This window comes from Cupressus sempervirens, chromosome 2, assembly GCF_028749045.1.
Source record: "Cupressus sempervirens isolate cs-2001-9-10 chromosome 2, ASM2874904v1, whole genome shotgun sequence".
NCBI classification, from domain to species: domain Eukaryota; kingdom Viridiplantae; phylum Streptophyta; class Pinopsida; order Cupressales; family Cupressaceae; genus Cupressus; species Cupressus sempervirens.
Window position 1 is genome coordinate 419,854,086 of NC_143119.1, and position 19,816 is coordinate 419,873,901.

Here is a 19,816-nt window from a genome sequence, read left to right on the forward strand (position 1 = left end):
TTGCATCATTTTCATTATTAACAACTTTTATGTTAGACAATATCTTCACAATTTCTTCCCTGTAATTAGGAAATTTCATCATTTCCATTACAGGAACAACAATTTTCAATTGAGGCAATGCATGATTAATGGAAGTATGACAATCAAATACCTGCTTACCATTATTATGCTTGACTGGTTGTTTGTTAGTTTAGGAGGTTGGTTGAATTTTGCTTGTTTAGACTGAATTTGATTACCACCTCTTTTAGATGTTTCTCCTTGTTGCTGATTTTTACAAACATACTAGCAGAATTACCTTGATCTGCACCCGCATCCTTATTTCTCCAATGATAGGTATGTTGAGCTTGCTCTACAACTGCGATAGTATAAGCGTTCCTTTCCTCAATTGTCAATCTCTGTAAGATAGGTATATCTTCCTCGTCTGAAAACACTTGTTGGACACAACGTTGCTGATTTGATCTCTGAGTGATAGTTGGAATTTTGATCTTCCTCTAAAGAGTCATCATCATCTTTTCCCCGCAATGGTTTTGATGATATGGCATTGACAACATGTTGCTCCTCTCTTTCTTGGTCTTCTTCCTCAAAGACAGAGTGTGCAACAATACAATGTTCAGGATCATGAGGAAGTCTTTATATATCACACTGCGGCCCATCATCAATGTTGATTTTCTTTAAAGGATCTGGGGTATCCTTGACATAATTCGGCTTTTCTAGTTTTTCATCTTTCCAGTTTGTAGTGTACGACATATCCTGAAGTCTCTATCTGTCATTTCTGTGGATTGTCAGCGTCTCATTTCTATTTTGTTTAGTCTTTATATCTTTGAGCATGTCCGTGATCTATTTTAGTTCATCCTTCTTAGGGTTTTTAAGATTGTACAACTTTGGATCATTTCGTTTATTAATTTTGCCTACCACTTTCTTGTCATTTTCAATCATCATAGCAACTTTGAAAGCTTGTGGCAGTGAAGAAGTCCTTTGAGATCTTAACTCATAATGAGTTTTACTGTCGAGTGCACTCAAGTAGAAATCAATCAAGAAGGAATCCATTGGTATGGTCTCTCTTGGAGTTTTGTTTAAAACTTTATTAAATCTCTTATTAAACTCTGATATTGACTCAATGACATTCTTCTTGATACTTGTCAATTCATGTGATGCAAAGCATGTGTCATTGTGATCTCCAAATTGTTCAATGAATTGATCAACAAAATCACACCATCCAGTAATAGATCCATTTGGTAAACTTCTATACCACTCCGCAGCATCTTCGGTTAATGATTGTATGAAGAGTTTCATGAATACATCCTTATGATCCTCTTCAAAATCTTTAATTGTGTTTTTTAAATGAATCACATGCTGCTTGACAGATTTTGCTCCATTCCTTGAAAAATTCGGAATAGCATTCCTTAAATTGTTAGAGATTGGGTTGGGAGATCCTCTTATCCCACTGAAATCAAGTTGTCAATATCTGTCAATCACCATTGATTGTCTCATCGCATGATTCTTTATCCCCTAATTATGTGCCACATAACCCTGATTACTTTGATTGGTATTTCTTTTATTTTGATTCATACTATAGGGCTTCCTGATATTCCCATTGTTTTGCGGGATACCTCTAGTATGTTTCCCTATATTTCAGGCATGTTGATTATTTTTGAGATGCCTATCAAAATTGTTGTTTTATTTTTACCTTTTCTATTATCATATAGTGGGTTAACATGGCTAGTGGCAAATTGTGAGTCCAAATTCTTTCTATGAGGTGGGTTATACTTTGATGACATATTTACCTCATCTTGAACTTGATCTGATCTTTCTTCTCTCCATCTATCTGACTTCTCTTCATTACCAGCTTTTCTAGGTGGAGAGAGAATATTATCTCTTGATACCCCTATTTTTTCAAGGATATGATTCGGCTGCATCTTTAGTATTTTTGCCAAAATTGGTTTGCTGCCTTTAGCTGTTTCAACCATTTTGTTTATAATTGCATCCCATTGCATTAACTCTTCATGGTTCTCATTATCATCTATCTATGTTATTTCATAGTGCGACTCTTCATCCACTCTAGGAATTTGAAAAAATGGATTACAATTTTCTTCTTCATTTTTAGGGCTATTATGACTTGAATTATCCCTCTTAGTCTATCTGTTAGTCCTTTCCTAAAAACTCTTGTGTCCTGTATAAAGCATTTTTCATTTCTGATTCTTACCTTTCTTCTTTCTTGTTTTTTTCGCAAAAGTCAGTTGCACAAATCTTTTAGGTCCAAGATTCACTGACCTTCTTCCCCACATACACCTCAAAAGCAATGATTAGCCTTTCAATATAAAAATGCTAAATATTTCACAATGGAGTCACCACCTTCTCAGGAAAAATAGAAATAAACGTCTAGGAACTTCCTTAGCAGAGTATATACCAGAAATAACTTGATCTTGAATAAAAATGATATCTGAAAATAGCAATGAAATCTTTAGATTAAGTTGCTTTTAAGCTTCATGTGAAATGAAAGAATATGAACTTGAAAATTTCAGATTAATCAAAATCAGAACTTTGAACACAACCAGAATTTTCAGAATTAGAAACGACTTGAAATATTATGTATTTATACTTAAATATTGATATAAAAACTTGATCTCTAAAATCTGAATAATGTAAAACAGCAAGTAATGAATGCTGAAATGAAACTAAAAACCTTTTCACAACTTTGGCCAATATTAAATGCTAAAAAACAAAATCTAAAACTTACCTAAGATTGTGATTTAATGAATCTCTATATTAGTCTTAGGAAAGAAGTTTGCAAAGCTTATTCGCAACGTTGCCCATTAGAGTCACCAATTTGTTGGTTCCCAAAACTGCAGATTGGAATTCTATGAGTTTTGCCAATTCGATGCTGGGATATCCAACCGGTGATGGCCAACTTGACAAGACTGATCAATTCGATCTTCTGCACTTTTGGCTCTGCAAGGCCAAGGTGGGTGCACCTGATCTTGAACCACTTGAATCTAGATAATATAAAACAGATAGATTAAATGCAACAAGAGTCTCCCAAAATGGCAAGAAGATGAGGAAACTTCTAGAGTGCTTGAGTAAGTATAATCTTGAGTGATAACTTCGAAATGAGATTACTTTAAACTTGTAAATGCTGGAAAAGGAGTAAATTTAACGATTAATTAGAATGTGACATTGCTTTAAATGAAATGATATAATGGAGACGACATGTGAATATATAAACTCTCAACTGATAGATATGAAATGTTTGCCAGCATATGTATTAGAAACTACAAGCAACTTAATGACTAGTGCTGGGATTGTAAAAGAGGGAGAAATAGAGTCTATATTACAATACTTCAATGTACGAGTTTATGAAATTGGATTTACTAAACTGCAAACAACTTGATTATCAGTATGTGACTTAATCAATTATATCTAAGCAAACACAGACTAGTCTATTTAGTTTTAACTCTTAAAGAGACAAAATAGATGCAAATATGGAAACAATTGAATATTCCACAATATTTGCAATTATCAAGTTTAAAAGATTGTATTTAATCTCAATCCACCTATCCTAACAATGTATTATTCACAAAAGATACAACATTCATAAAGGACAGAATCATATAACATTTAACTTCTAAAACTCTGTAGAAATAAAAAAATAAAAACTCCTTACTAATATGCTTGAAATTGAATGCAATGAAGGCACTCGAAAACGATGCTCTATTCGCTGCAATTGAGTTCCAAATAACACAAAAATATTTGCCAATAGCTCTGTATTCACCAGCTTAGATCAATCGTTTCGACTTTTGCTAATGAGAATTTCATATATCAGGAGTGCTTGAGAAAATTGCAGATAGTTTTTGAATATCGTATATGGAAAATTGTGTCTTGTTCTGATTTTACATTACATATTTATAAAGGATGAAGGTGCATTATTAACCATTGCACCCTTTTGTAACAAATAACCGATCATATCATTTTAATAGAATCTTGATTTAATAATGATCGGTTTTTCATGTTTTCCACTCATTAAATGATGGCCAATTCAAATTTAATAATTGTTAGAAGAAATGGATTTGCTCAAGCTCCATATCCGCATAGGCTTCTTTGTCATGTGAGGCTTCCTGCAACGAACACATAACAATATTAGATACTGATTGGCAAATAATAATAAAAAAGGAAACACAAGAACTCCTGAATATGGAGAGCACTTAGGCGGCGGGACTCCAATATATCTAAGGAAATTTTAATGGGGAAATGCCGCAAATCATGGTATTACTATTGAACTGCTGATGAAAAACTTCCAATAGACGCTCAGGAATCTTCAAACTTTAACCACATATCCTTTGGAGGCAAATTCTCAAATATATAAGGCACACTGAGTTTGGTGCCATAATTTGCCAGCCTGTTCTTGCATAATCCTCTGTATATTCTAATCCGCAACCAAAACTAGTTTATCCATTTTCCTTTCTCAGATGTTGTGGCCTTTCAGAAAATGTGTCCATAAGATTGGAACTATATACAACTTGAATCATATAACAAATGGTCTCCATAAATATTTGAACGCAGAGGTACATGAGCAGCACGGCTGGCATTGCATCACGATCACACAAAAAGTCCTGTTCATTCTGAAAACTGATAATTGCTATTACCTAAGTGTCATGTTCTTCTCCAAGACAAAACTATGCGTGAGCCACCATATGTTTGTCTAAAGTTTGACTTGCAATGTAATTCTCTACTTTATGAGACACTGAACAAGCATAGTCTTCTGCAGTACACATGCTTTGTTCAAATTGATAACTCTTCAGATTGAGGTGTCATAATATGGTATTATATGCAAATTATTTTTTAATAATATCTTCCAATTTGATGCCCAGTCCGCTAACTATCCAACTTTCTTTCGATTGCTCACTCATTCCATCCAGATACAAACTTAGACATAGAGGAGCTTCCATTTTTTGATAGAATTTGTTTCTACAAGCCTTCACACTGACAGGTAGCGCAATGAGGAAGATAACGGCATTAGAAAGAATAACATCATTGTAGACGCCTAGGATGTTCAGCAAGGGATAAGCTTCATCGTCCCAGAAAGGTAAGTTGGCTTGAACTGAAGGGGTGTAAGAATCTTTAGAAGATAACAATATCCCAACTGATGTTTCTGGTGTCTAACAGTCCAAATCCTCCAAACTTCATTTCAGAATAAATCATATTAAAGAATAATCAGGGTTGAGGAAACGTGAATCCTGAACTGTACAGATTTTCAAATTTCTCAGAATTATTTTTTGTTGTTCTTCTCTCAGCAAGCTTCTTCCTACACCATTTAGAGATATCAATTTTGATTCATGTTGGGCCAGGAAATTCCATCTCCAATCTTTCTTCTGCTGTTAGAACAGTTCTGCATAACATGTATCGGAGGGTAGAAAATTCTTAGTTTATGTGCTTCCGCATCTGATTTCCTCAAAGCTATTGATGGTGACAGCTGTTCTTCCTGCTGTATTTTCTTTGTCTGTTGTATGACTATTTGGATTCTTATACAATATCTGCCAATTTTGATTTAACCATCCATAATTCCAGCATGTGTCATTTCACATACGGAGGCCTCAAAAATTCAAGGGTATTTATGGCCAGCATGTAGGAAGTTTTTAGTATGTGATTTGAATTATTTTTATTGTATTGTGACTTCCTGTTGGAGTTCCATATTGTTCGCCATCTTGGAAGTGGAAGATCTTCCCTACTTGGCTATTCCACTTTCAGTGGGATTCAACTCTCAGCCTATTCTGTTCTCTATATTACTTTTCTCAAATTTGGCAAATTGGAGCACCATCTTTGTTTTCTAACATAAGTTTAGTGATACATTGCATATATCTATTATTGGTCTCTTGTTGATATTTCTGTGGGTCCGGTGAATGTCCTATTTATAGGATTTAGCATTGAGATTCGGCATCACACATTTTATTATTCAGTCCTTGGTGCAAGTATATCTTCTCTTCGTCCATCTTTTAGTTGTATGCCTTGCAAGCTATATCCATACACTTGTCTGTTCCATCCGACCCTCACCATCCTCCCCTTGGTATGCCATCCTCCCATCGGAATGCCATCTCCCCCTTGGAATGTCATCCTCCCCTTGGTGTGCCACCCTCCCCTCAGTGCACCATCTTGCCCCTCTGGATGGGATCATTACACGTTTGCCCTTTTCTCCGTTTTTCCTGCCCAATCGCTGATTCAACACTCTAACATACTCCCATGTAGTTTACCTAGAAGAGGATTCCCCATTATGGTACGATAATTGAAGCTATTTTTGATGGCCCTGCTTATGTGAAGGGGTATAACCACGCAGGTGGTCCAATCAATCGGGAAGCTGCCTTGCATGACCTTGTTAAAAATGTTCTTGACGTGTGGAGCCAAGAGCTCTTTCCCCCATTTTAAAAATTCTGCTTGCAAACCATCAATATCCTGAGCTTTACCAATTACAAGCTTCCTTGATAAATGTTTTATGATTTTTGGAGGCGAGAATCTCAGGAGTTCTACATAAGGGCTGGATAAAAGCCTAACTTTTCCTAAGAGGTGGAGTTGTGATGGAGTCTATATCTGAGCCAAAATTTGTGAAGTGTCTAATAGAGACAAATTTGCAGTAATAAAGACATTTGTACACTGAGTATGGGCATAACTTCATAAGGTAATGAGAAAGAAGCTTTGATATTGATATCTATTTTCAATGAAGTGAAGGCTATATATATTTTATTTTGTTTCAACGTTGTGCGTGAACTAATAAAGGAGGCAGTTATATTATTAAATTATTAATAATTGTTAAAGATTCTTTTGACCTAGGGAATTATAAATTGTCACGGAATATTACAGACCAAAGGTTGAAATCCGGGTTGTGGATAGGCATCAATTGTTTATGTTCCTGAATTAGAAAATACAAAGTCGAAGGGAAAAGATAAATGCGACAATCCAAAGCAAAACCAAGTCCTCTTTCCTGCGTGGTTTCTGTGGTGAAAATGATACTGTAGTTTCTATTGATGGCTTGGTTCTCCAGCGACATTTCTTCTGGCTAGGCTGGAGACATTCTTATCACCGTGAGAATTATCAGGCTTACCGTGAGTGAAGATAGTAGTTTCAGGATGTGTGAATTCCTTAAGCAAGACTGTGACTTTTGAAGTGGAAGAATATTTGAGTTTGGTCTGTATATGGAACTCCTAGTTTCCACAATTGGATGGAATTAAGATTGCTGAACCTTGCTTGGGTATTTCAATTCTCTCAGTGGCTTGGGCATCTCCAGTTGAATGCATATCTTCTTGGTCTGATATAAGCTCTCTCTGTAGCATGATTCTACTCTGGAGTAACAAGTGTGAAATCTGTTTATAATTCTAGTGCCTTCCAACACAGACTTATAATCTTTATCAATTGTAAACTGCATTCTCAGTCGGCCGCAAATAAGAGGTTAGATAGATCTTTACATGTAATTCTTGCATATGCAATTTCTGAGTGTGCTGAACCTTGAACTGACTAATGGAAATCAAGTTTTCTGTATGGATTCTTGTTAATGCTTAAAGAGTCTCTTCTTTAGTATTAGTTATGATTCCATTAGAAAATTTAATCTAACCTATTAAGCAAAAATAATGAAACTCAGTCATTTTGTTCCTTAATAATAGTTTGTGAATATATTTCAAAGTTTCTTGTAGAAGTCAATAAGGATCATCTCATGATAATGTATTGTGCCACTTTTAACAGAATTTTGTTACATTTATTGTGTATGTATATTCTTTTTGTTGCGTGTGGACAGATGTTTTACCTCATGTTTGTGATGGCGAATGTTGCAGTGTGGTAAATTGTCTCTAATGTCACATCAATTTATAATTTTATTATTGTAGGTGTGAAGTGAAATATAATGTGCTGCAGTCTAGCACAGTTTGATTGAGATCTGTAGTCTAATCATAATGTTTTGGGTCAACATTTATAAGATTTTGCACTGTTGTCACTGGAGATTTAGTGGGAAGCACATAAGATTTAAGGTTCAAATGTTGTATATACAAGGAAAGAGAGTTGTTATTTTCTTGAAGTGATCCATCTTTGAACCAACAATTCTTTTGTAAATTGGATGCTCATTTGTTATACTGGTGCTGAAAACTAGGAGATATTAAGGGAGAGTGAAACCCAAATTTTGTACTCTGTTGGGAATAGCACAGCGAATGCTTAATTTCTTCAATGCCTTTAAATAGAATCTTCATCGGAAATGTCAAATAAGCATGAATCTTGTGTAGTTAACTTGATAATTTTAATGATTCTAGTGATTTAAAATGGCTCTTTAGTTGGGATTGAACATTTCTAGCATTGTATTACCAATGTTGTGGGTCAATTTTAGTTTGTAAGGAAAGCTTCTTAGTTTAAGTTGTTATGTACAGGCAGATGCTTTGACAATTATTACAGAAAAGGACTGGGAGGTTTTCTGCCAAGAGTGGAATGTACCTGCAGATAAAGGCATTAGTTTTTTTGTTGAATATGAAGCTTCTGAATCAAATGATATTTTTGGAACCTGCAAGGAAGTATCAAAAACAGAGGATGAATTAAATGTTGATGATCAAGAGTGTAAGATGAACAAAATACGCACTATAAGAACACAACCAGAGGTGAGTTTATTTGCGTTTAATTAACGTAATTAGTTTGTTTTAATTTTTCTCATAGACTACAGAATTTGGTGACTGTTTCATGGTGTCTTGGGTGATGTTGAAGGACAGTCTAGGTTGGATCTATATTCACCTTGATTGTGATTCCTTTGGTGTTTGATTAGATCTGTAAAGAGTGTATAGAGGACAGAGAAAGCTGTGAATTTATGCAGAAATTGGAATATAGAAATGAGGAGATTCGCGTACATCTTTTCCGAGGAAAAGAACCTCCTAAGTCCCTTTTAACTTCCTCTGGGTCTTTGTCTGATGTGGAACGACGCACTTCAAAGAGGTCTCGGAAGACATCAGCAAATGGTAGCTCAATAAACTTGAAAGTTTCTGGATGCACAACAGTTTATCAATTGAAGATGATGGTCTGGGAGTCCCTTGGAGTAAGTAATATTTCACTGTTTTTCTTCTAGTAACACTTTAAAATCAAAATTTTAAGCTATAAATTATAATTAATGAAATTCATGGATTTAAAATATGCCTTGGACAAATATTACTAACTCGTTGGACCCATTTTATAACTGTATTTTGCATCAATTTTATGTTTGTTTTTCAGAAATAAAAGCTTTAAAGGTGCCAAGTTAAATTTTATTGGTCTGCCAAGTCGGAATGCAAATTGTAGATACATTTGATTTATTTTAATTTTTTGTTAACTGTGATTTGAATTGAGTTTATGCTTTTTTAAGAAAATTAATAATTTTTCACACCGACTTGAAACTTTTTGGTCTGCTGAGTCCGGGTATGCAAACTCTGTTTGGAATAATAAGATATTTAACATTTGTACAGGACTGATTACATTTTACTGGAAGTACTGACTAGTATTAGTTCTATGAGAGGGAAATTCTTTTGTTTTTGACCAACAGCATGTGCTGTGGATTTTTTTTTGCAAACAAATGAGATTTCTATGCTACAGTTGAATAAGTGTCCTCCGCTTCAGAAGAAATTTGATAGTGTAGTATAAAGGCACAGTTAGAAATAGAATCAATAAGGTCTGAGGAGATTGGCATTATGATTTACCCCTTGTATGTTTCTCTTAGTATTGTCTTGCAAAATAATTTTTATTTGGTAAGTATGCTTTTCAAAATTTCTCCATTTTCTTGTGTTTAAAAAGATTTGCTGATGTTTTGGGAGGTGAACAGTAATAGATTTGTTAACGCTTTTGAAGACTCTAGTTCTTAGCTAATTTGCTGGTTTGCCGACTGTAAGCCCTGGATCCATGTCCGATGTGTTCCTGTTATGGTTACACAGTTAGGTTCCTTGCGGTTGTGGGCAGGCAATGTGTTTGGACTCTGGATTTGTCTGGTTGTGTTTGACATTCCCTAGGTGATTCTGGGCTGCAAATATGAAACTAGAATGACCTCATGACTAATTGGATAGGATTTTTTAATCTTTTTTATTTTTTACTTGCAGTCTGTGGTGTGATGGTTGTGCTGATAAACAAGACATCCTTATCATTCTGTTTTGCATCCAAGTTTGTGCCACTGCTTTTGCTTTGCTTCTCTGCTGAACTCAGCACATGAAGGCTAAGTTACCGATTCGAATGCAGATTCTGAAGCAGATACGGATGCGGGAATTTTTTTTTTTGGATGCAGATGGGGGAGGAAATGTATATATATATGCAAAGAAATGCAAGAAATATACAAAAATAAATCCTTTGATAGTATGACTATGAATCTATGATACTTAACCCTTTATCAAATTTCAAGATATTTCAAAATTCATTTGATATATCAATATCAATATGTGTTTGTCCAACATTAGTGTTTAGTCTTAGATACAATAAGTTCAAATAGGTCATGTTCAAGATTCCAACATAATAAAACATAGTTAATGATTGAAGATTCAATCAATCAGAGTCCGACTCTGGATTATAGGGATTCACAAGAAAATCCACATTGTCATCATCATCTCCAACTACTGAAAGATCATTTGAACCAAACATGGTTCCACTTATGCTAGATGCAACACGTGCCACGCTATCATCATCACCGTCTTCGGCTGTAATAAGATCATGAAGTGTTGCATCCAAATCTGCACACTCAAGGCCTACATCCCAAAGCTTTGTTGCCCCTTCCTTGTAATGATCATTCTCATGTGACAAAAGACGCAAGTTGGTGTGGACAAAGACCAAGTCCTCAGCTTTCTTGGAGCCCAACCGGTTGCACTTCATTGAATGGATAAAAGAGTATGTAATCCAATTCCTTTCAGCAGTAGAAGAACTAGCAACCTAGATAGTTGTCACAAAACATACAAATGAAAAACAAATTAATTTTAAAGAATGTGTGAAACACTAACTTCTAGAATGCAAGTGTAACCATAAAAGTTTAAAACAAATTTACAAAACAAAACAAAAAAATTACTTGTGATAGGACCTTGATTGCAAGAGGTTGAAGATGCTTGAAAGGTTGACCATACATGTACCATAATGTGATAGCTCCCATTCTATTTTGGTCCTTTAGTGCAAATGGAGAATGCCTTAACACTGAAGCAAACAACCCAAATTCTTCCCTCACTTTTTCATGCATTTCTTCCAGTGGGAAGAGTCTTGTAAGAGCTTTGTGGCACCCCTCAGCAACCTCCTCATCTGCAAATGGTGCAACTCTACCTGGGATACCAACTACCTCCTCACTATAGTACCTAGGAGATAAGGCATATGCAAGGAGGTGCAATGGGGTAGTCATCTTATTCCAACGATGGTGGATAATTGCTTGCACTTATTTGCATAAGGCTTCGCATTGTGTGGGATCACTCATGTGCTTGTATAGAATGTTTTACCTTCTCAACCATGGTGTCCATGCCATCATACACATCCCCCAAGTAAGGTGTATCTGTATCAACAAAATGAAGCATAGTCATGATGGGCTCGGTGAAATCCAATACATATGCCACATGAGCCCACCGACTCTCATTCAAGATCAAATCCTTGATCCTTTGTGCTCTTTTTGAATTTGAGATCTTCCATACACCCCATTGATTACCGATAACCATTTGGCTTAATGCAGCTTTTACCTTGAGGAGTCGTCTCATAACAATTGTATGAGATGCAAAACGGGTCTCAGCAACCTCAACAAGTTAACAATATGTCAATTAACAATATAATTATAAATTTTAATTTTGAACTAAATTAGTAAATTACAAATGCATGAAACTTAGTAATTTAAAAAAATCAATTTACCTTCAGCAACTCTAGTTTGGAGTATGTTCTAAAAATGGATTGTGACATGTGGTGGTTGGTCACAAACATCTGTATGTCCTCCCCCTCTTTGTATATTTTCTTCACCCACTCTACTTTAGTGCCAATCCTTTGCATGATCAAGTTAAGGGAGTGAACGGTGCATGAGGTCCAAAAAAATATGCTCATACCGACTCTCAACTAAAGCACCACCCGCACCCCTGCAATTTTTGGCATTGTTTGTGACCACCTGTACCACATTCTCACTACCCACCATCTCGATGGCCTCGATGAGAACTCTAGAAATGAATTCGGAATCCTCCACTTGCCCCTCACAATCAATAGCCTTCAAAAACATTGCCCTTTTGGGGGAAACTGCAATTACATTAATCAGTGGCTAGTTTCTTGTATCCTTCCAACCATCTGACACAATAGTTAGACCTGAAGTTTTCTAGGCTTTTTTGATTGGTTGAAGGTCTTTCTCGATATGTGTCTTCTCTTGTTGCAATAGAGACGTACGCACCTTTTCATACCTCGAGCTTGTGTAGTCAGCTGGTGATTCTTTGATTGCTGCCACCATTTCCTTCCAATATGGCGATCTCACCAAGTTGAAAGGAAAACCCATTCTCATAGAGGTAACGTGCAATAGCTTCATCAGCGCGGTCTCTTGCCTCCAATTTAAATGAGGTGTGCAATGGGCCTCTTTTGTCGATTGAAATACCCACTTCTTCCTTATCCTCTCCTGGCATAGGTACTTCCAAGAATGGGTGTTGGAAGGATGCAATTGGTTTAGTGGGTGCATGCAACTTGCTCTTTGAGGAAGGACCTTGGTAGTAGCCTTTTTTTGATGTATTCATTAATGCATCATTGTTCTCTTACAAATGAAAGGATTTCTGCACTAGTCATCCCAGTACCATTTTTGCCTTTGCACATTCCAAATCCTTTGCTAGTAGGGCCCATAAAATGAAGCTTCACTCGAGAAAATGAGCTATTAAAAGGTTTTCCTTTGTTACTTTGACAATAATTGCACTTCCAATAGTATGAGCCACCTCCTGAAACCTGTGATATCCGTGTTGTATGTCTCCACAAAGGAGAACCTATATCAATTTTGAAATTATCAGCCCCTTCCCCTTCTTAGCCCCCCACTGAACGTTGACTAGCACTACCGCCGGTATCCATTCTTGCCTAGTTTTTTGCAACCTATTCTATAAGAAAATAAATAAATTTTAATTAGGTCCTAACAACTATGAACATCATGCATACAAGTGGAAAGAAGTGAGAAAAAACTACTAAAATAGATACCCAAAGTTGCTTCTACATATCTTTCCAAAAAAAAAAGTGAAAAAAAACTTCAAGAACATGAAAAAAATCATCAAAAACTCTAAAAAATTCATCAAAATACTCAAGAATGGGATTGATCACTTACCTTGAATGATTTAAACTCCTTTGAGAAAGCTATCTCTCCCTCTTCGATCGATCCTCTTCAAAAATGCTGAACTTGGCTTCACAATGACAATGAAAACTAGAGACCAAATGAGAATTGCTGGTAGGTGCAAACAAAGTTCCAAAATGAGTTGTGAATGCTTCAATATTCACTTTTAGGGTCGTTTTAGGGTTTCATTGCAAAAAAAATCTAAAAATGCAATTACAACACATGTTTATTGGGTAACTTAAGTGTTTTAAGATGTTTTTTTTTTCCACTTTTCAGGCTGCTGGGCCTGCGGATGCTCCCGAATGTGTCCGGAAGCCCTGCGAATGCTGGCCGGAAGCTAGCTGCAGGCTCCCGGATGTGTCTGGAAGCCAGCCTTGCGGGTGCTGGCCGGAAGCCAGCTGCAGGCTTCCAGACGCATCCAAGAGCCTGCAGTTGGCTTCCAGCCAGCATCCACAGGGCTTCTAGAAGCATCCCACATCCATCCGCATCCAATGCAGAAGCCTCTACATTTCCATACGAATCGGTATCCTAGCATGAAGGCTGTCTAGATGATAATAGTTGGTATAAAGTCACTTCAGCCTCCAGGCCTTTTAATGTGCACCTGTATTCTTTGGTTTCTGGGAGTCTATTTAATCTTGTTGGTCATCCACATTCAGGATTTGTTAAAAAACATCAACTAACCCACTCAAAATGGCTTATTTTATTGGCACAATGAAGTTTTCACTTGCACCTAAGCAAAGTTGTGGACGTTGAATGTTAATTTTATTTTTTGTCCATGTGGTTTTAGTTTCGTATCTTTATGATTCCCTTTCTGTCCTAAGGTTAATTGCTTTCCAGATCTTATTTTTCAGGCAAGAAATATTTAAATAGCTAAGAACATCTATTGATTATTTATATTAATTATGGAAGCTATGCTGCAGCTAGTATCAGTGGAGTTATTGGTACTTCATAATTGTCTAGTTTAATGTATTTATTTGTTATTGTCAGGTGGTAAAGGAAAATCAAAAACTTCATAAAGGCACAACGGAACTGGTCAATGAATTGGCTACTTTAGCTGATTTAAATGTTTTTCCTGGGGATAGTCTGTGGGTTATGGATACTGAAGTTTATGAAAACCGAGATATTGCTGGTAATGTTTGCTCATCATTACTTAGCTCAAGCAAATATGTGCACAGAATGTTTAGCAAGGCAGCTTGTATAACATATTTGATAGCGATATCAATGATGATTATTTGCTCATCACTACTTGGTTCAAGCAAATGCACTTTAAGTTTTGTTAACATTTTACATTCTGCATTTCTGATTTAAGTTTAATAGTATTTAGTGGCTACACTGAGTAATACACCAGGCTCAACAACTGTTCATCTATATTAATACGACCATCCTTATAAACATGCACAATTCATACATTTCTTTATGCACATATAGAAATAAAAGAGATAATTTAGTATTTCATACATGCAATTCATTATAATTTAATTCTTCTTGCTACATGATTTCATGTGCAGAGGAGCTATCAGAGCAGGAAATGGAAAATGAGCAATTGGAAGAAGGATTCAAAGGGACACTTTTGACATCAACTATACCTGCTCAAGTGGTTTGAAACGTAAATTATTTCTGGACAAGGTTGCACTCTAGACAAGGTTGCACTGACGTAATTTTTGGAACAATCACTTTCCATTGTCAAATCAGTGATAATATAAGACCAGAAAATGGTGGTGGTTTGATCTAGCAAGTGTTGGATCATTTTGAACTGTAGCATATCCTACAAATTTTCTTTGTTATGCAATTGGGGAAGTTGTCCAAATTTGATTTTGTCCATTGGAGGGTGCAGCTACATTGAAGTTGCCCCTGATGGGATGTGGAGATGAGCAATTATATTTTGTTTGGGCTAGTGATCCTCGTTGGATCTGACATTAGCGGGAGCGCTTTCAAGAAAGTGTTAATGAATCTGATAAAATGTAGTGGATATATGTTTTCATCAATTACGGATGTACGCTGCTTGTCACCCCTGGAAGCAAAAAGTGCAATGCTGCAAATCTGTCTAAATATGTACAACGCAAAAATGCAGAAATCATGGAGGTCACTTCTGTAATCTTCTTATAGAAAATTGTTGTCTAAACATGTGGTGAGCAATTTTTTTGATATTTCAATATGAGGCTCTGTGGTATTTATATTGTTTTCATATCTGGGACGTGTTTCAAAACCAATTGCAATAAGTCATTATGACATTTGGTTCCAAAGCAGTATGATTGGCATAGGCTTGCTTTGATCAGAACAGACAAGATATTGTAGAAATTGGCATTAAAACTCCACTTAATACAATGCTGTCTTTTAGTCACCGTAAATGATTTCCAATCTCGTAGGTACATCTAATGCGCACAATCAATTACCAGTTGGCCTAAAATTAGAAAACAAATTATTCATTCACAAAATGAGATCATAATATGTTGCCCACAAAATGAGATGATAATATGTTACTCACAAAAATGAGATTATAATATGTTGCCCACAAAAAGACGAGATTCTTGAATAGGAATTTGACCTTCCCCATGCCTTTGGTGTTGAGCCATTTATGATTATACGATTCTGAATATTTTCATTGTATGCTTTTGTGGCCGTCCTAAGAAACACATCCCCTATGAAAGATTTGTGTCATTTGGATCTTTTATAATTTTGAACTACTTTTGATTAGTAGCATCTAGAGCAGTTTGGTTTCCATTTATCTTGCTAGAGGTTGCCTACTAATTATGTAGTCAGAAAAGTGTGATTTATTTATAGGATAACTTTCCTTTTCATTAGGTAGTTTCACCATGGGCTGCCGTTGAGTACTGTCCCTTGCCTGTTACCTGTTCTGCCAAATTGTGGTTGTCTTTTTTCAAAATTCAACTGGAATTTACAACTTGCTTCATCCATTGAAGCACACAACACATCCAAGTGTTGGATGTAGTTGTTAAATTGATTCAAAACTCAACATTGCTGCATTTAACACATGTGACATGCACTTCGATTCAAACATTGATCTTTAATACGAATGCTGCTATGATTCACCCTAGAGGTCATTAAGTTCCACATTTCATTTAATCTCTGTGTGTCGTTTTTTATAAGCAAACCTAGGTAGACACTTTCATGTAGAGCATTTAATATGTTGGAAAAATATTGACTTACAAATGTGATATCACGGGCAATCTTATAATTAAAAGCTAATAGTAGATAATTATTATAAACAAAATTTATAGATTAGTTAAAATAAAATAAAAGTACTGTATTATTATATGAGAAGAATGAGTTAAACATCGACAATCACAAGGAGCTGGTAACTGTGGTGGCTTTTCTAGGCAATTTTTCTTTGAACTACAATTCAATTTGTATGTTTTTCAACACCTATTTGACATTTATTTGGCACCTATTATTTGCTTTGTTTGGAGTCAATATAGATCTGGAAACAATGGTGATGCTTCCCACTTGCAGTTTGTTGCCGGCCAATTGTTCCCAAGCTGCAAGTGTTAACGATTTTAGGCATTTTGTATCAGAGCTTAGCAACACAATTGTTTCATAGGGAACAACATTTAGGTTTTTGTCTGATATAGGTGCTCTTCTTTCCTTTGTTGGCATGAAAAATATCTTGGTTCCTTTGTATTGCTTGCATGCTTTATCAATTGAGTTGTTTGTGGTGGACTCAGATGTTGAATCTTTTGTGCAATTTTATTGTTGACAAATATGCTCTTGTACATCCTTGTGAGCATGTTTTTGGGGAGAAGGATCTTCTGATTGCTACTGCTAAGTTAGAGAACAAGAAGCTGTTGGGTGCAGTTGAGTCGCTAGGTTTCAATTTGGCTCTAGATAGGGATGTGATTTGTGTCCTTAAGACGTGCTGTTATTTGTGGGGTCTACTGTGCTGGTTCAAATCTTCCCTTTTGCACAGGTTTTTGTCTTGAGCTGTTTTGAGCTAAAGGAAGATAGGGATTTCATTCTCTAGGAGCAGGTCTGATTATAGGGTAATGCAATCTTGTTGTTCATACCTTGGTACCATACTTCCAATGCCAACATGTGGGTCAAATTGTTAAACGTGTCCATTCCATTAGCTGGGTGTGACTTACTCTTGGGCAGTTAGTGGATTTGTACTCGAGTAGTCTGTGTAGGATTTTGTTAACAGTGAATGCAATCTCTTTTTATGTGAAATATATACAAAAAAGTGTCATCTATCTTATATTGTGTGTAGGAAATTAAGGAAAAAGGTTCTAAGTATTTATGCCTTAACTCTGATACCACCACACAGCTCAAATCTCTCTTGGCTTGTGTATAAACACCTTGGTAGGTATTCATGAGTAATGGTAGAAACCTAAGGGTTATCACCTTAGCACACAAGATTATATAGATCTCATTAATACAATGTACTCCATAGCCAAACTGATTTGATATCAATGCAAATCTAAGGGCAAAAACTTCAAGCGTGCATAAATTGTGGAGGATGGAACTAGAAACTTTAAGATAGGAAACAAATGCACATTTAAAGATAGCAGAAGGCAAATTGCTTGGGATAGAAAATACATAGTATATAATGAACCGTGTGCAGTCGAGAAGGTGACTAGATGGTTATTTGAATTTGGTATGGAGTTAGTAAATTCATGCAGGTGGCCATCAGCTAAGCCCTCAATATGTTGAAAGGTGTTGTGTGTATCCACCTTCCATGTGAATAGATGAGTGCCAAATTTCAAACTCTTATGGTATCAATAGTTTGGCATGATAAATAGTGCAAGGGAGGTCACTTGTTTTTGAATTAGAAGCAACCAAAACTAGGGGCTGGCCCATTACAAACAAATTGGTCAACTACCGGCAGATTACCATTAATCAAAACTACCCCCTACCATTAAGATAGACAAAAACAAGGTTTGAAACCATAATTAATAAAGTATCAGTAGGCTTAAACATATTGCCTATTTTAAAACTAAAGAAACTATAGTAAAATATAAACAAAGGCTTATCAGTCTTACAACCATTCCAAGTTTGGTAACCAACAAATAGACAACATTAAAATAAACAAAGGGAGCCCTTAAGATTTCTTGGCCTCCTTTCTTCGCAGAAGGATGTTTGCCCATTCTTCCGTAAGGAAGTCGAACAACATCTTTGAATCCTCTTTAGACAGGTCTCCCTCTGTGTCCTTGAGCAGGTTCAACGTGGTGGCAGCCGCATGTGTCACTTTAACCGTGAACTTAGTGAGTAGGCACATTCTCTCTCCCAGTGCCTGGATTCTCTCCCACAATTCACTACCAGCCTTCTGCATCTCACTAGGGCAGTCATCAGTTTGTGTCTTAGTAGCTCCCTGCACAATTAGGGCTTAGTAACATTTGTCGAAAAAGCCTTGACAGGGGAGGCGATCGTGATTGGGGAGGGCACCTAATCCACCATTTTAGGGAATTGATCCCTCGTTAGGTCCACGCATTCCAATTCAACAGATGTCGAAACATGCAACACATCCTTATTCCCCTTTCTTCCTTCACTCGAGACCGATCGAGAGGAGTCCAAAATCTCCTCTTCCTCCTCCATACCTTCCACCCCAAAATTTACCTCCTTTTCTTTCATTCTTCGTTTGGGGCGGCCCAAATCCTCCGAATCCGTCTCCTCTTGCAATGCCCCCGCTTTCAATTTCCTCTTTGCATTAGATTTTGCTAACCTCCTCGACCTCCACCTACCCCCTCTCCCCTCCTTCGACTCCTCAACTTTCGTCTGTTTCCTTTTATCTTGTCTCACTCTTTTCCCCATGGGGGTGGGCTTTACAGGGGACCCACTAGGTAAAGGTTGTGGGGTAGGGGCACTAGGCCATGTAATCCTAAGGGGAGCGATTTGGGGCTGGGGGTTTGGATGGACAGGGATGTCAACTTCCACAATCCTAGGGGGGACTAGGGTGAGGTGGAATTGATATAGCTAGAATATTAAACCTTGGTGTAAAATGCTGAAATTTACCCCCTTTATAATTTTTTCTTTCACATCCATAACAAAATCCTCTAGCTCATGTAATAGAAAAACAAAATAGAAATAAAATCCTGGTGGCGGAAATTTATTATGAAGAGGAAAGTGGTAATAGTAACAGACTCCATACCTTCCTTCCAAGGTTAAATATTTCGTCAAAACCAAACAGACATCGTTCCATGGTTCAAGAAGCTTCTCCTACATGAAACCACCTCTGTGCCGAATAGGTTCCTCTCCATCCATAAAGAAGCATTGCAGGCTCAGATCATCGGCCACCCTAGTCACCTTTTGCCACTTCCTACCCTTCATGGCCAAACCTGTTGCCAGAGCAATCACTTCCTTAGAGATAAGGAACGAGATACCATTTATTGTTACTCTGTGGTCCTCCTAGGAGTTGACAAATTGCATGGAGCAATTTTCATCGTGTCCATTAAGTGCCTCCATAAACGAGACAAGTCCACCTTTTAACAAATACCACATCAAGGGCTTTCTCGCATTTTCCTCAATCATAGCTGGCTCAATGTGCATCAAGTCGCCACCCATCTCTGCAAATTTTCCCTCTCTTCTCTTCCTCGTCGG

General features: G+C 36.6%; 1 protein-coding gene across 4 annotated transcripts in view; it reads left to right on the top strand.

Annotated features, from left to right (window-relative positions):
• Positions 1-15,452, top strand: part of LOC149572881 (ubiquitin carboxyl-terminal hydrolase 26-like) — a 144,973-nt gene extending 129,521 nt beyond the window's left edge. For 3 of the 4 annotated variants that reach the window (XM_089813974.1, XM_089813975.1, XM_089813973.1), the window contains exons 11-14: positions 8,394-8,618; positions 8,780-9,046; positions 14,255-14,396; positions 14,776-15,452. In XM_089813974.1, coding sequence (XP_089670100.1) covers positions 8,394-8,618; positions 8,780-9,046; positions 14,255-14,396; positions 14,776-14,870 — 729 coding nt within the window. In that variant the 3' untranslated portion in view covers positions 14,871-15,452. Of the gene's footprint in view, positions 1-8,393; positions 8,619-8,726; positions 9,047-14,254; positions 14,397-14,775 lie in introns of all 4 variants that reach the window. The other variant, XR_016359991.1, reaches the window with a different exon arrangement.
• Positions 15,453-19,816: the final 4,364 nt, after the last annotated feature.